This window comes from Sciurus vulgaris (genome assembly GCF_902686455.1).
Source record: "Sciurus vulgaris genome assembly, chromosome: 3".
NCBI classification, from domain to species: Eukaryota; Metazoa; Chordata; class Mammalia; order Rodentia; family Sciuridae; genus Sciurus; species Sciurus vulgaris.
In genome coordinates, this window is record NC_136463.1 from 45,423,614 (window position 1) to 45,441,112 (window position 17,499).

A 17,499-nucleotide genomic window follows, 5' to 3' on the forward strand; every position below is an offset into this window, starting at 1 on the left:
AGCAAATAAATCAGGAACTGTATTTTACATGATACAGTCAATGAACCTAGAATATACTATATTAATGAAAGGTATTCCTTTCTCAGCATTTTTACACTACCTAAGGTACACTATCTGAGGCTCATAAAAAAGCCTTGAAGAATCTTCCAAATCCAAGATATTAAATTATATCCAAAATATCTTTATGAGAAATATATATTATTGTAGCTCATCCTGTGTGAAAAGAAATGTCATGCCTAGCAAATAAGTCCAGTAAGCCAAAAAGATATTTACTGGAACATTTCATTACTTAGTTGGGTCAAATAACTATTACATGGTCAAAACACATATCTCACTAATTTTTTTTAATTTATTTTTTAGTTGCTGATGGACCTTTATTTCATTCATTTATATGCAGTGCTGAGAATCAAACAGAGTGCCTCACACATGCTAGGCAAGCATTCTACCACTGAGCCACAACCCCAGCCCACCACAAATTCTTTTATCCAATATTTCACACCTTCAAAAGACTCAGTTTCATTATTTAAAAGTAACTATAACACTTATTTAACTCTAATTATTTAACTCACTTAGAGTCCTCCTTCTCATCTTTTTCCTCTTCATCTTTCTTTTCTTCTTCCTTTTTTTCTGTTTTTTCTGCTTTATCCTCTTCTTTTTCTTCTACTTTTTCTTCTTGTGAGGGTCGGGCAATTTGCTGCTAGAATAAATCATCATTTGTGAAATACAAAGGTTTTAGAAAAAGGTTCTCAAATTGTGCTGACAAAGTGTAATAGCCATCTAAACATTTTAAATGATTAATAACTAATCATTTATGATATAACTGGTAGTTATGAATTAAAAATCAAGCAATGCTTTTTATTTTTACATGTATCATTTAAAAGGTATTACACATATGGAAATGCTCAGAGCATTTAGACATCAGAGAGGTAAAAATGTTTAAAATTCCACTTGGAAATCTGAGATTGGTGCTCTTTTTTGCAACCCCTATCTAATCTGTCACTTGAGCATTCCATTCAAAATTCAATAACACATAATTTTTTCCAACCATCCCCCTATCATTATATACTTAATATGTTCCTATTTTTTCCATTATTATAAATGAAACTGTAAGAAACATCTTTATGCTTTTACACTTTGGAAGGAATAGCCATTTAACTGAATAGTTGACATTTAATGGAATAGCTAACTGAAGTCATTTGGAAAAATATTGAAGATATAGTAAAGTGAGAAGAAGTAAAACATTCAAATATTCCTAAGCTGAATCTACAACCATATGAATGGGCATATAGACAACACCTAAGAGAGTATACTGAAGAAAGGAATTAGGCAGTCAGGCCCTTTTATCTTGGATGTCACATTTGTTAAAACTGCAACTCTAAAAGAAAAAAAGTGAAATTAAGATTACTGTATTATTTTTATTTAATTCAGAAATCAAGACTGCATAATCTAATGAGAACAGAACTCTAGGGCATCTTTATTGCAAAGCCTGTTGGTCTGTGCATACCTCCCTCCAACTTCCATCCTTCCCACATTCTTCTTAGTGCTCTGGCCTCATCTACATATGCCTAGCACTTTCATACCTTTGCCTAGAATATCTTTCTGCTCTTCCTTGCCTGGTAAAGTTCTACATATGCTCTGAGACTCGATTTGAAATGGTACATTTCCTGTTAAGTAAAATCACAAAAACCTTATCATCAGTAGGTACTGGCTGACCTGCCAGAACTAAAATCAGAAGCTCTTCTCTCTAGCTGCAATTACTCATGCCCCACCAATCCCATGCCTTCACTGTTGCTGATCCTGCTTGGTCCTTAACATGACCTTTGAATCTTTATTCTACAGAATTTTCACAGTCCATCAAGAAGAACTGCATTTCCTAGTCTACTTGCTAAATCATTTCAAGACCAAAATTCCCTCATTGCTTTATCTGATCTTCTTATTTCTCACCCTGGCTAATTGCCAGTTTCACTTCCTCATTTATTACTTAAAAAAAAAAAATTAACATATTGGGGGAATTTTCAAATGCATCTTTTGCAACCATAATTAGTTCTGCTTTGCAGTTGGGAATGTTTAATTCAGCTCTGACTGATTTCCAGGCATACCACAGTGGGCAAAAAACTGATTTCAAATGCTAAGAACCTAAGCCAGACATAAATGTACCATTAATTTGTCACTCTAAACCAGTAAGATACCAACTTTCTGTCTAGTCAGTGTTATGATATGGATATTAAACATTCCCCAAAAGCTCATGTGCTGGAAATATGTTATTCAATGTAGCTATATTCAAAGATGAAATGGTTAGATTATGACAGCAACAGCCTATTCAGTAGATTAATCAATTTGATGGAATAATAAATTGAAAATATTACTATATGGGTTGGAAACTATAGGTGGGTGGGGCATGATTAGAGGAAGCAGATCGCTGGGGCCATGCCCTTAGAGAATATGTCCTATCCTCCCTGACTCCTTGCTCCCTCTCTCTGCTTCACAGCCACCATATCTGAGTAGCTTTCTTCTGCCATGCCCTTCTACCATGATGTTCTGCTGCACCTCAGCCCCAAAGCAATGGATTCAGCTGATCATGGGCTGAGACCTCTGAAACTGTGAGCTCAAAATAAACTTTGCATCCTCTAAGCTGTCTTTGTGAAGTATTTGGGCCACCACCATAAAAGGTGACTAACATAGCTTTGTAACCCAGAAACTGGTGTATAGTGTAAAGATATGAAGGGAGACGTCAATACAGCAGAAGGTAAAGAGATTAAATTTTCCCTTAGTCTTGGGTGATACATATAATCTTTGTCTTTTTTAAAAAAAATTTGTTCCAATTAGTTATACATGACAATAGAATGCATTTTGACAAATCATACATAAATGGAGTAAAACTTCTCATTCTACTGGTTGTACATGATGTAGAATTACACTGGTTGTGTAATCACATATGCACATAGGGTAATAATGTATGATTCATTCTACTATCATTCATATTCCCATGCCCCCTTCCCCTCTCTTCATCCCCTCTGTCTAATCCAAAGTACCACTATCCCCCGGCCACCACTGTGAATTAGCATCCGCATATCAGAGAAAACATTTGGCCTTCAGTTCTTTGGGATTGGTTTATTTTGTTTAGTATGATAGTCTCCAGTACCATCCATTTACTGGCAAATGCCATAATTTTATTCTTCTTTAAAGCTAAGTAATATTCCATTGTGTATATATACCACACTTTCTTTATCCATTCATCTGTTGAAGGGCATCTATGTTGGTTCCATAGTTTAGCTGCTGTGAATTGATCTGCTATAAGCATTCATATGGCTGTGTCACTGTAGTATGCTGATTTTAAGTCCTTTGGGTACAAACCTAGGAGTGGGGTAACTGGGTCAAACGGTGGTTCCATTCCAAGTTTTCTGAGGACTCTCCATACTGCTTTCCATAGTGGCAGCACCAATTTGCAGTCCCACCAGCAATGGATGAGTGTACCTTTTTCTCCACATTCTCACCAACCTTTATTATTGTTTGTATTCTTGATAACTGCCATTCTGATTGGAGTGAGATGGATTCTCAATGTAGTTTTAATTTGCATTTCTCTAGTTACTAGAAATATTGAACATTTTTTCATATATTTGTTGATCGACTGTATTTCTTCTTCTATGAAGCGTCTGTTCAGTTCCTTAGCCATTTGTTGATTGGATTATTTATTAATTTGTTTATTTGGTGTTAAGTTTTTTGAGTTCTTTATATGTCCTGGAGATTAATGCTCTATCTGAGGTGTGTGTGGTAAAGATTTCCTCCCATTCTGTAGGCTCTTTCTTCACATTCTTGATTGTTTCCTTTGCTGTGAAGAAGCTTTTTAGTTTGATTCCATCCTGATACACATAATCTTATTCCCCTTATGTTTTACTACTTCTAAAGTGAATCAGGGTTTTGAAGAAAGTAAGCAATCCTACATATTCCCTTCTGAAATCCAGTCAATAGCTGACTTCATTACCCTTCCTTGGTGCTAGGGACTGAGATGCAAATGTAGCACCTGTGCAACCAGTCATGGGAAGAAGGCTGCAGCTCCCAGCTCTACAGAAAGTGTGGAAATGATTCAAAGAAACTGACAGAGTTGCTAGATTAGAGTGTGGTTAAATACATGGCACCTCTCCAGTGGAACCTCTCATCACTGTACACTGAAGAGGCAACAATGAGTAAGCACAGCCAGCAGAGAACTGAAGCTTACCTATGGACAATCTGCACAAACATTTATCACAACATATGTCACTGACATTAAAGAAAATAAGAAACATCTCTGATTTAAACAAGAGGTGGTTAGGATTACTTTTGTTTAAGGCAAATCTACACAGAAGTGCCAGTCTGGGTGGTCTAGGATGAAGGCTACATGTTAAAACTCTCGACCATTTCTGTAGGCTGGCTACAGTCGAAGAGGCCCAATCTTTTTAAAAGTTCTCTAGTCAGAGAGAGGAATCCCAATGGTTCCTTGTCCTGGTTTTCCTTCCCTTTTTTAAGCCCATTACTTATAAAGTCAATAAAACAACTATCACTCTGTTAGGAAGGTTCTCACAACATTAAACACGTCCATTGACAAGTTATTCACTACAAATATAAATGCACATTATAGAACAAAATGAAAATTCAGATAAAAAAATGAAACATGCAACATAATCAGGGAAGAACAGGATCCAGCTAGATCCTTAGAGCAAGATCATATAACAGTTGACACTGAGATTTATCACTACTTTATCTAACTGAATTCTTAACACACTGACACACACACACACAGACACTCTATATATTTGTAAAATGCCCAAGTCTACAAAATAGAAAAATAGATGAATTCCCACTTAGCACACACTAAGTTGCCAAGAAACAAAATGACTAAATTTAAGAACAATCAGTAATAGGTAACTTAAAGTGTACAAAAGGCAGAAAGAACACAGTGTTGTCTTACTACTGGGCAATATTTCCTTTCAAAATATACTCCAAGCAAAAAATAGAGAATATTATATCAAATACATTAATGACTAATGCCTTGAAGACCAAATGAATTTCAGATTAATTTCTGAAGAGTAAAAGCTGTCAACTGACCAAAAAATACACCATGATGATGGCAATAAAGAAAACCTTGGCTACCAAGTACTAGTACTCCCTATATGCTTTACACTATACTCTTAGAACTTTATACATACATGCTGTTCTCACATTGACCCAGAAAGTAGGTATTAGTTCTTCTACTCTCACAGCTATGGAAACCAAGTCTCAGTACAAAGTGACAAAGCACTTTGGGGTCTAAAGCTATACCCGATTTCTTAATGCATCCAAAACATTCTTTCTAACCACTGCCTACTTAACAGTTTAGTCAGAAATTTTTTCTGACTTCAAAATAATTACATTTATATAGGTGTTTGTTTCTGAATACCTGTGGAAAACTTAAAAAATGCTGACATAAAGAGGGAAATAGTGTTAGCATAAAAGAACACAAATTCCTATGAAAAGAAACTAAGTATTTGGGAATGAAGCATGTGGTTTCTAATAGTAACTGGTTTTACACTATTGGTCAATAGTAGGTACCACAGAAATTCTATCTGCCCAGTATTTAGCTAGAAAGTACAGCATTTCCTAATGGAAGAAATTTTAACTTCCAATGTAAAGAAATACATAAATACATACATACATGTTATTCATAATTATAGATTCCAACTATTAACATCAGTAGTTTTGGCTTCCAATCTCCAATTATGTATTTATTACTTCTTTTAAATATGTTGAGGACTGCCCTTATTCTTCACAGGATGCTACCAAGTTGAACTATTAAAATAGTTTTAGGCAAATAAAATAGGACTATGCGAAAAGAGTTAAAACTTCTGCCAATAATTATGTCTGAAGACAATTTTTTAAAAATATGAATATCTCATTTCCCTATAATTCTTTTTTTTTTCGGTACTGGGGATTTGAACCCAGGGCCTTGTGCTTGCGAGGCAAGCACTCAACCAACTGAGCTATATCCCCAGCCCTGGTTCATTTCCTTATAATTCTAACATTTAAAATCCATTTTCAGAATAAATAATATAAAAAATTCCCCGCAGCAACAGCTGGTTTAAAAAAAAAAAAAAAAAATCAAACCTGACAAACCTGGAATAATTCAGTCAACAGCATACAATAATTCATCTGCTGAATAAAAATTACTCTTATGGGTTTGAGACCGGGAATAGGGGGCAGGGAAGTAATTATAAATACTGAAAGGCTCAGGCATAAACTTCAGTATAATTTTAAAGATTCTTGAAGTAAATTTGCCATGGTCACCCTGGGATCATGTGAGATAATTCCTCCTGATTCAAGCTTGACTGAACAATATATTAGTAAAGTGACTCTTAAATCAATTGTCAGTATATATCACCGTGGTATCAAGAGGGTGATGTGCTCATTTAAAAAAATTTTAACCTCATAACTAGATTCTTTTTGAAAAAAGAGGTAGATCTGAATTTTTTCTATACAGCAAACTCTACATCTCCAATTCAGATTTTTTTCTTATGCTCCAAATTTACATATTTAACGATTCACTGTATTTGGGCATTAACTTGGATTGCTACCTGGACACCTAATTGGTCTTTGAAACTCAGTCAAATCCAAAACTTGTTCCTTCTTCAGTCATATCTATTGCAAAAGGCAATTCACAAGTCAAAATTTGATGTTTTCCTTGATTATTGCCCTTTCATCCTTAGAGTCAATCCAGTAAAACCTATCGGTTTTACCTTCAAAAATACATACCCAGGGGTTAGAAGGTGTATAGCTCAGTGGTAAAGCACTTGCCTACCATGCAAAAGGCTCTGGCTTTCATCCCCAACATTGTGAAAGAAAAAATAAATATACACACTCAGACATATTCAGAAACTAATCAATCCTCTTAGTCTTACTTTAAAAAAAAAAAAAAAAATATATATATATATATATATACCAAGTTACTGACCATTTATTCCCATCTCCCCACTAGAATCTTATCCAAGCCAAGGGAATTATTACTATAACCTAACTGGTCTCATTCTTCTCTTGCCTCCTTACAATCTATTTTTAACAAAGTAGCCAGTGTGACCTGTCACAATAGAAAGGTCAAATTATCTTCTGCTAAAAAGCCCAAGGCCTCAAACTAAACCTTTCAATTTCTGAAAATCTGCTCATTTTGACACAAAAAAATGGAATGACAAACACAAGAATTCTTAAATGCTGAAATGAAGATCCTTTTTAAAATTTTTTAAAATGAATATTCTTAAATGGATAAAATCTTTTGATCTGAGACAGTGGTCTAAGTCCACCATTAACTCCCTCCTCCCCCAAATTCCCAGTGAAACAGTCAGAGAAACAAAACTAAAGAAAAATGCTTCAAGCCCTGCATGGTCCTGAGTAATCCCAGTGGCTTGTGGGGAGGGGGAGGAAGGGGAGGAGGAGGAGGAGGAGGAGGAGGAGGAGGAGGAGGAGGAGGAGGAGGAGGAGGAGGAGGAGGAGGGAGGGAGGGAGGGAGGGAGGGAGGGAGGGAGGGAGGGAGGGAGGAAGGAAGGAAAGAAAAAGTAAGGAAGGAAGGAATGACTTCTTCAAACTAATAATTTAAACGCAAATAGGGGCCAGACACAGGGGCAGACATCTGTAATCCCAGTGGCTCCAAGGCTAAGGCAGTAGGATCACAAGTTCAAACCCAGGCCCTGGAGCTGGGGATATAGCTCAGCTGGTAAAGTGCTCACCTAGCATGCACAAGTCCCTGGGTTCAATCCCCAGTGTGCACATGCACAGCACACAAAAAAACCAAGGTTCTCTCTAAAAATAAAAAGGGGTGGGATGTGACTCAGTGATTAAGTGCCTTTGGGTGCAACCCTGGTTTTGAGAAAACAAAACAAAAACAAAAACAAAAAACCCCAAAAACCTAACAGGGCAGGACTAGATTGCTGAAAGGGCTGACCACACAAACCTGAGCCTCTTGGGGGAAGCATCAGAAGGCACAGCTAAAATAAGGGTGAATGTGGCAAATCACAGCCCTGCAAATGTATTCTGAGGCAGCCTTGAAGCACTAGCACAACCCACTATAGGACAAGAATGTGAGAAAGAAACAAGGATATGCCTGGAACTTAGTAAGACAAGTGTACCACAGAGAGAAGTCAAAATAGTCAGTGTCCCAGACAATTTTAGATTGGAAAATGAATATTTCAGAATAACAGAGACTCCCTTCCACCAACTTCCTAGGAGCTGTCTCCTCATCACAGGCAACAGGCTACTATATCACTTGTAAAAGTAGAGTATAATAAGTATTACTTTAGTCCAGTATATAGGACTGAAAAATTTCAACAAAGTAACCTAATTTCTGAAACTAAACAAAAACAAACAACAAAACTAAAAGATAAAACAAAGTAGTTTTGTCATTAAGAATAAAGCTACTGTTTAAACTGTATAGTTGAACCTTGTTTAAAATGTAGATGGTCCCTAAGATGTCTAGTTAAAAGAATATAGAAAACTTTGACTCCACTTTCTCTGGGGGAAGCAGGAACAAAATCCTGGCAATACTTCCATCTTTGGCGAAATAGTATTTTTTAAATCTCACTGTGATAGTCAATTTGCTCCTCTTCATTTAGTACCTCTTTATGGAGCTCTATAATCACCTATATCTCTACCTCTACAGTATTATTACTACCAGAGTAAAAGCATATCTTTTTTTCTGTCTTCTGATCCTTACCAGTCCTCCCAAGCAATTTAACTACTACTCTTTACAACTTCTACATATAAGAGTGCACCTGAGCTATTTCCATTTCCTCACTAAGTATCTTTTTTAACTCAGTGTAATGGCTCACCAATCCACTGAAAATACATGTCTTAGAAGCCATAATTTCTCCCCCACCCAACCCCAAACAGTGTTGTAGGAGAAACTCAGGGCCTTGCACATGTAGGCAAAAGCTCTGCCACTGAGCTTTATCTCCAGCCCTTCCCAACTATTTTTTGACCAAGAAATACTGCTTTTGAAGAACATGCACTCATATCTTGTAAAGTGGCAGTGTTCTCTGGGAAACAAAGCAGAAAACATAAAAAAAGGTTATGGCTCTGAAAAATTAGAGGACCAAGTCAAAAAACCTGAATCTCATGACCAGAGCTCCCAAGGGAAGAGAGGGACTAAGACCCTATCACACTGAAAGGGTAACTGCTTAGGGAAACCAGAAGAGTCTTGGAATGCTAACAGTGGGCAGCTGTCAGAGCTCCTGCACCCAAGTATGCGCTGTGACATTCATCTGAACGAGGACAGCAATGGGCAATGACATTAGTATAGCAGTCCTACTGGTAATGCAGTGACAGCTGCTAACTGGTTATTTTTGGAAAAACCATTTTCAAACAACTGAACTGCCACTTGTGAAAATATATATTTGTGAAAAACTGCCTGATAAAGAGTTTTAATGGTTAAACTACCTAAATTTCACAAATGAAGTTCATCTGAAACAAGATCAGTTCCCATGCATAACAACAGATAAGCCTATACTCTACTTAATACGCTATCCTTCTTTCCCTTATGCTACCTGTTCCCTTTTCACACAAAAGGCTGGTTAAAAATGGTATATTAGGTAAGGCACTAAGGATCTCATACTTAATTACAAGCATATCATTGATATTGAAATGCATGATTCAGATGACAGAGACATAAAACTTTTATAATTATCACACTAGAAACTTAAAATGCATTCAAAACAGTTCAAAATAATTCTAAGATTTTTAACATTCTGAGTAACAGAAACATCAATCTCTAAAGTATAAATGAAGTGCAAGACTTCTGCTATTACATTTTTTGTCTCCATATTTCCATCAATACTGAAATATCTTCCCATAGTAATGAGACACACCTGATTTCTGCCTCTGCGTTTTCCATAATTCCTTCTTACTAGGGCTTTGTAATTCTCATTTTTCTTGGTTAAATAGTAATATAAAACACAATCAGGAACACTCTGTAAGGGAAAATGTTCATTTCTGAGAATTCAATAAAATGTTTTAAATAAATACTTTCAAGGAAAATTTCTAGTTTTCTTAATATAAATTAAAGAGAAATATACATGGCTAATATTTTAAGGCATATCTAATGGCTCTAAAAACACATTCATTTATTATTTTAATAGATAGTTGACTTAATCCAAATTATGTTAAACTATGAAGAGCTATCAGAAGCATTCAAATATTTTCTTATTAACTAATAAGTAAATTTTCATTCTTACTAAATACATGTAAGTATTCAAAATGTCCCTTTAAATAGTTTGTTCAAAAACACTGAAGTCAATTCACTTCGAAAAAAAAAAAATTCAGAGGAAATCAGAACTCAAGCACTGTAATTTATGTATTTTTAGGAAATATAAGATCAGGTAAATTTTCATTATCCATGAAAATTAGTTCCATGCTCTGTGCTTAGGACATCTAATGTAATTTAAATTATTACTTTGTATATATTTTATATAATTATAATTATGACATAAGAATCTTTTCTGTATAAAGCTCTTTACACAAATAAATTCTACATAATTACTACTGCTTGTTAGAGCACAAAAATTCCAAGATAACATCCACAAACCTATTAACATTCATGCAAACCATTTCTTACCTTCCTTTCCAAGTAGGATGCAATTAGTCCAAAGTTTTTTGGATGCTGGATAAACCTGAGTAAAAAATAAAATAAAAAAACAAAAAACAAAAACACACGCACACACAAACATTTTAACAACTTATAAAGAAAAAAACCTTGGAAAAAGAAATATTATGTACAGACTAATTCCTGGTGATTCCTCGCTGCCAATTAGATTAACAATTGCAGAATAACTGGAGATTTAAAGGGCAAAGTTCTGGGAACCATCCATTAGGAACTGATTAGCTTGGTCTATGGAAGGGCATAGAAAACTGTAATTTCAAAAAGCCATATCCAAAGTGCTTTAAATAGCACCTAAGTTTGGGAATATCTCATAAAATGACTTCCCATTCCCAACTCTTATCTGTTACCTATTTTCCTATCTATGAACCTATGCGAAGATCAATATTCTCTACTTCTCATAGAATCCATTCCAATGTCAAAATGGGTCCAAGATTTTGTGGAAAGAGTTCAATTTAAAAGTAAATGCTAAATACCATTACTAACATATAAATTTCTACTAAAGAATAATTTAAAATTTCAATTACTTGTCCTTAAAGATCTCCTTCTCGTGGTCAGTCCAAACATTCATAAACTGCCTATCTTTATAAACCTTCATAGGGTCCTCCATAAGTCCATTCATGTTAATGAACTTGACCCGTCTTTGTTCTGCATCAAACATCATAGGTGGGATCACAGAGAGCTGCCGCATTTGTTTCTCATTATTCTGCAAAAAAGAAATGCCGCTTACTTAGAATAAGACTTAAACTAGAAATTTTTAAAGGGCCACAAATCAACTCTCCTAATAGTCTGGTTAAAAAAAAAAAAAAAAAAATCACATGTAATTTAATGACAATAGCAGTATATATCACAGCATTTAACATGGTAATTAGTTATAAATTTAATAAATATTCACTGAACTAATTATAAAAGCAAATAATACGTTTTTTTTTCTGGGTCATTTTTGGGATTTTTTTTTTTTTTTGTTAATGTTGGGGATCAAGCCCAGAATTCAAGCAGGAGACTAAGTAATTTAACTTCAGGAGATCCAGTAACTGACAGTTTAACAAAAGCTATATTATAAAATCAAAGCCAGCAAGACTCAATTGCAGATGGCTTTTGGATCAATCTTAACAGAGATTTGAACCTAGCTATGGACAACTCAATGTTTGGAGCTGAAATTTATTCTTATTTTGCATTTATGAATTAATATACTACTAAATGTGAAGCACTGGGAATTCAAAGATAGACTCAAAGGGATAAAAACTACATTCGTGAATATGATGCTCAAGATGATCATAAATATTAAATGGAAAGATAAATACTTAATAAAAATAAAGTGAGATTAACTAGATGTTGATTAGTTCTGTTTGGGGGAAATGAGGAAACTTAATAATGGTAGAAATATTGCTGTTCAGCCTAGATGATATACACTTAGTATACCCTTTCCTCTAATAATTGTTTTCATAATTTTATTAATTCTGTTCTTGACACAGGCAAGAAAATGCCTAAGAAAGTAATCCCACTCACTACAAAAGGATACCTTTTTGTTGAAAAATTAGTAAAATGACATTCTTGTTCATAAATAAATCTGTGTTCAATTTCAACCCCCATATGCTCACTTATCTGCCATTTCACTTCATGTTACCATTCTTGCCTCGAGCTATTTTGCCTGCACATAGATGATTCTGATATCTAGCTTTCTCCAGTTCAACTCTCTCCTAGGACCACCTGGCTGGAGTATATAACATCATCTGCAAATCACATGCTCTTTTGTTACTCTAGGAAACAGCACCACTAGCTCAAAGGTCTAACCTGGAAATTCAGAGTTCCTTCCATTCTTCTTCTTTATCCCACACTCAATCCATTCATCTTGTCCATTCTACCTTCTATGACTCTCACCCTATCAGTTCCCTCATATATAGACCTACCACTGCTGTCTCTCTCTCCAGATTTTCCTGCTGTCAAAGGCATCTCTGTAAAATACCAGTACAATCATGTTTAAAACACTTGTTGAAAACCTGTCGATGTTTGGTCATATACTTTGGAATAGTCCTAGCATCTAAAATTCCCTCACTTATATACTTATTTTATATAATAAGTTCCCTTAGCTCCTTGGCTACAGGGCTGAAATACTTTGATAACTGAAGAATTAACTTGAATTAAATCAATTAGCTTTCTTACCTCCTGCTCGGAGAGACCATCAATAATTTCAGAAATCTCATGTTCACTCCTAGCAATGGTGGCTGAAAGACCAGCTCCCCTCTGCCCAACTCTGAATATGAGGAAGAAATTATATTTAAAAGCCTTTCATAAAGAAGATACATAATTTAAATTAGTACAGATTACTTTCATAAATGAGATTTTTTAAACCAATTAAAAGTTGATTTGCTAAAATGTTATTGAATATATACATTAAAATAATATGCTTCAGTTACCTATTAAATTAATAACAAATTTAAATGCTAAGATTGAAATTTCAAAGTTACATATTCACATTAAAATGATAGGACAAGTTATGGGAAATTTGTAAAAAACCAGTATTAATGATACCATGTTCATTTCAAAGAGCAGTCTTTTGTCTGGGTTCGTAAGAACAGGAGTAGACTTAGAAAAATACATTAAACATTTTAACAAGGGAAAACAACATAACCAACATCCCTCACAAAAATTGATCATAACTAAAGGAGCTAACAAGACTCACATAAAATAATGAAGAAGAAAACAAACTTTTTAAGACCTCTGTAAAACACCTTTCTCTACAAGCAAAAATAAATCAGGAACTATTTACCAAAATGAAAGCATTTCTAATTAGCTATCAATTTAATGCCATGTGATTATACTGGTAATTACTAAGGAACATTCAGATCCATTTTTACTAACTGTCATTTCCAAAGGAATTCATATTTTCAAGAACTAAAAAATTCCAAAACAGTCACTCATATTTAGATTCAAAACAGTGATTAAACACAGGGGCTGGAGATGTGGTAAAGCCTGCCCTGGATTCAATTCTCAGCACTGGAAAAAAAAAATTAAATTCACTAAGAATGACAATCTCTATTGGTTGGTTGGTAATTAAGTTTTATATTAAAAATAAAAATTTTGTGAACTTTCTTATTGATCAGATTAAGGAAATAATAAATACTGTCAAAGAGCAAAAGTGATCTGAAGGAAAACATCACCAACATTAAATATCAAACTACTTACCGCTGAAATCTTTCTTGCTGTTCTCTTTGTTTTCGAATTTCTGGAAACTGCTTTTCATAGTACTCCCTTGTTTTGCTTTCTTTAGCTTTCCTCCGGGGATTATTTTCTATTCTGTCCACTTTTTTCTCCCATGCTTCCATTAGCTGATCATAACGTTGGCAGATTTTTTGTTCCTAATAAACACCCGCAGCAAATTAATAATAATTAAACTAAATTCTGTGACTCTGACAAGCCTAATATTTTTAAATAAATTCTATTTCTTAAGGTTAAGTACAAATTACAGCGACCTATGGCTCAATTGTGAATGAAAGCTGTCTTTAATCTGAAAGTAGAGAAAGGGAATCCTGTTTCCTACCCAAAATCAATATATACAGCATACTTTGCCTGGAGTTTTGAGTAAACACTTAGACTACACAAATCAATTAACTGATGACCTACTACTAGCAGGTGACCAGCTATTTTCTTTTCTGATAACACATCTTCATTGTCAACACAATAAGGAAGTAAAAATCAGAAACATGTAAATAGGTCTAACCTGTTTATAACCTGACCAATCACTCAAAGGCAACCATATTAACATTTTGTTGTTTTTCTTCCGATCTGTCAGAGAAAACACGCACATTTAACTGTTCTTCTAGTGTTAGAAATGTGGTTGTTTGTACTTTTTTCCTATTATAAATACATGCCACATAAACATTTTTAAAATAATGGGAAAGGCAGAAAATGGTCATACTTTATCATAAAAAGAAATCCAGTGAAATACATAAAATCAAAAATTAAGTTAATGAATTATGATTCCATTTTCTAGAAAAGAGACAACGGAAGAGCCTCCCATTATGGACACAGAACTACATACACATCTAACAACACATCTCAAGAAAGAGGCACTGGAGAAGAGAATATTTCTTTCTCATATCCCATACCAAACCACAACCCCCACCTCAGAATCATTCTTTTAAATTACTATATGATTTTTTTATAGTTCAGCTTTGCTTCATCTCTATTGCTACTTCCTTAAGCCAGGTCACCCAGATTAACACTGCCTCTAACCATCTTCTATTTGCTTTTTTTGCGTGGTGCTGGAGATGGAACCCAGGGCCTTGAGCTTGTGAGACAAGCACTCTACCGACTGAGCTATCTCCCCAGCTCGCTTTTTTTTTTAACCCAATACTGGGAATTGAACCCAGGACCTTGTACATAATAGGCAAGCCCTCCACTACTGAACTACATCTCCAGTCTTCCATGCTCTCTTAATGTGGCCAGATATAAATTCTTAAAATACAACCTGAATGCTATACCTCCTCAGTGTGGAACTCATTGGGATCTGATGTAGTTTTTAGGTGACCAAAATTCAGTGTATGACCCAGCCCTGGCTTCCCTCAGCAGCCCCATTTCTCACCACACCCACCAGCTCAGTCTTCACTCCAGGTAGCTCTGAGCCTACCACATGAGGTCCTATTTCACTTAATCTGGTCCCTCTGCTTATATAAGATGGCAGACTATTGGTTTTCCTACATAATGTTGTTTCTTGATTCATATTCACATTAAGTGTCCCCTCTTACATGCTCTCATAGCTATCTGCGTGTGCAGGATCACAGTATGATCACAGTACTAAACCTGCCTGATAATGTATCTGCTCCCTAAGGGCCAAGCCATATGACTATCTTGCTCACAACTGTAGAATAATGTGAAACAACGTATACAGCCATCAAATATTTATTAAGCAAATCGGTGAACACATAAACTTTATAATTACTCTGTGAAGTGTTAAAAAGTCTATGCTCCTGTGTTTTTATCACCGTAGAGCTGATTTAGCAAGTACCACAATAACAACAAAATGACTAGGCAGAAAAAAAAAAAAAAAAAAGAACTAATTTCATACTCAGTATTTGTATGCTCTTTGCAAAACAAAAAATTCAAGACTAGTAATTTAAGACAGTATTTGAAGGCCTAGACTGGCAAATTAGAACATTGAAAAAACATTTTACGTAAAATAAAAGCTTCTGTGTCTTGAGTATTACAACTCATTAAGCTATCAGGTGATTAAGTGTAAGGTACAAAGTTCATTTCTGATGTGAATTCAAAGAGTTTATTAAAAACCTGAATTTAAATATATCAACAGTTTATCTGTAAATTAGTATAATATATATGAAAATAAGAATACAAGCACTGCATTTTCTATAACTTAACTTTTATGATTACAACCATGAAACTTTCAGACAGCAAGTTATGTAATTAAATATGAGAAACCACTTGAATTTGAAAAAGCTGAACCCTTGCTGACCCAGTTTCAAGTAAGAATGATAATGTCTAATTGACATGACTAAAACTTACCCACATTTGAATGAGGCTTAAGGGACTAAATGTAGATCATCCTATTTATCTTATTTTTTAAAGTTTTTTTTAACTACTCACCATTTTCTTTATTTTGGCTAGATAAAAATGTTACACATAGATGACCAATGAAGTTAATTTGATAATGATATTAAGTGGGTATTAAAAACTAGAATTAGATTTATATTTAATTTACATGTTCAATTACTTTTTAAAATCAGCATTTGTTCTCAATATAATCAAGAACCATTCTCATTAATAATGGAAAACTGCCTAAATGAGCATGAATGGGAAAGCTGCACAAATTTCAGTTAACAAGGATAGGACCTCACCCTTTGTTTTCTTGCATGATTTCTTCTTTTAAAAAATAAAATGAGTTTTTTCCTCATCACCTGGTTTCTAGAAGAGAAAAATATGGTTGCATGACATTACGAAAAAGCACAAATTAATGATGATTTCACTTTTTTTCCAGAGACACACTGGAAAACAGGTAAAGATCACTTAAGAATTTAGGATGCAATTAAAGGTAATGCTAATGTTTTCACCCTGCAAAATAAGACTTCATAATTTTTGCAATAATTAGAACTGGCTAAAATTTTTCCCATTCTACAGCAAGATAACAGTTAATTTTCAATTATTACATCCAATAATAAGGCATATAACTTATTTTTAAATTATAATTACATTTACTGGTTCTTCTTGAGAACTCCGGTGATATAAACATTTTGGTATACTCTTAGAGAAAAGGAGGTAAAATGGAAGCTTTTACAGGTACCTCTCTACCTCAGATACGGGACTGGCCTCCTTCCACTGAGAATTTATACCAATATAATTACAGAGAGGTGGTTTCTGCTTTAAACAGAAGATTTTCTTCTGTCAAAGAAATGACACAAGCCACTCTAAGAAGTAATGGAGGGTGATTTGACGAGACAGAAAGATTTCTCCTATATCATAATGTAACAATTTCACTTTTTAAATTGGAAGCATTGTGACCTTCAAAAACAATGACATGCAGGTTCAAATATAAATATTTATACCCCACCTACTTCCAGAAAGGATTTCAAGCTGATTATTCAAATATAAATACAAAGCCAAGGCAAGTAGAAGTAATTTTTTGGATTATCTGCCACTCGGGACTAACAGTGACACTGGCTCCACTCAAATAAGCATGGACAATCAGGAGCTGGTTATATGAAAAAGTAGCCAAGAGATGAAAAGAATTATTAAAAGGTACATTTGCTATTTCATACAAAGCAAATGACGGTAATGTAAGAACAGCTACTGAACGATTCATATGGATGCATGCAGCTGAGTAAATATTTCTAAAAGTG

General features: G+C 34.5%; 1 protein-coding gene across 22 annotated transcripts in view; it reads right to left on the reverse strand.

The window, feature by feature from the left end:
• The window catches only part of NCOR1 (nuclear receptor corepressor 1), a gene marked incomplete at its 3' end in the record, with an annotated part of 166,332 nt that overhangs the window by 77,740 nt on the left and 71,093 nt on the right, over positions 1–17,499 (reverse strand). For 16 of the 22 annotated variants that reach the window (XM_079131648.1, XM_079131637.1, XM_079131652.1 and 13 more), the window contains 7 exons: positions 16,501–16,567; positions 13,835–14,007; positions 12,812–12,902; positions 11,176–11,354; positions 10,607–10,661; positions 9,861–9,962; positions 570–697 (listed from right to left, as the gene is read on the reverse strand). In XM_079131648.1, the coding sequence (XP_078987774.1) occupies positions 570–697; positions 9,861–9,962; positions 10,607–10,661; positions 11,176–11,354; positions 12,812–12,902; positions 13,835–14,007; positions 16,501–16,567 (795 nt within the window). The remainder of the gene's footprint in view (positions 1–569; positions 698–9,860; positions 9,963–10,606; positions 10,662–11,175; positions 11,355–12,811; positions 12,903–13,834; positions 14,008–16,500; positions 16,568–17,499) is intronic. The other 6 variants (XM_079131653.1, XM_079131649.1, XM_079131642.1 and 3 more) reach the window with 1 other exon arrangement.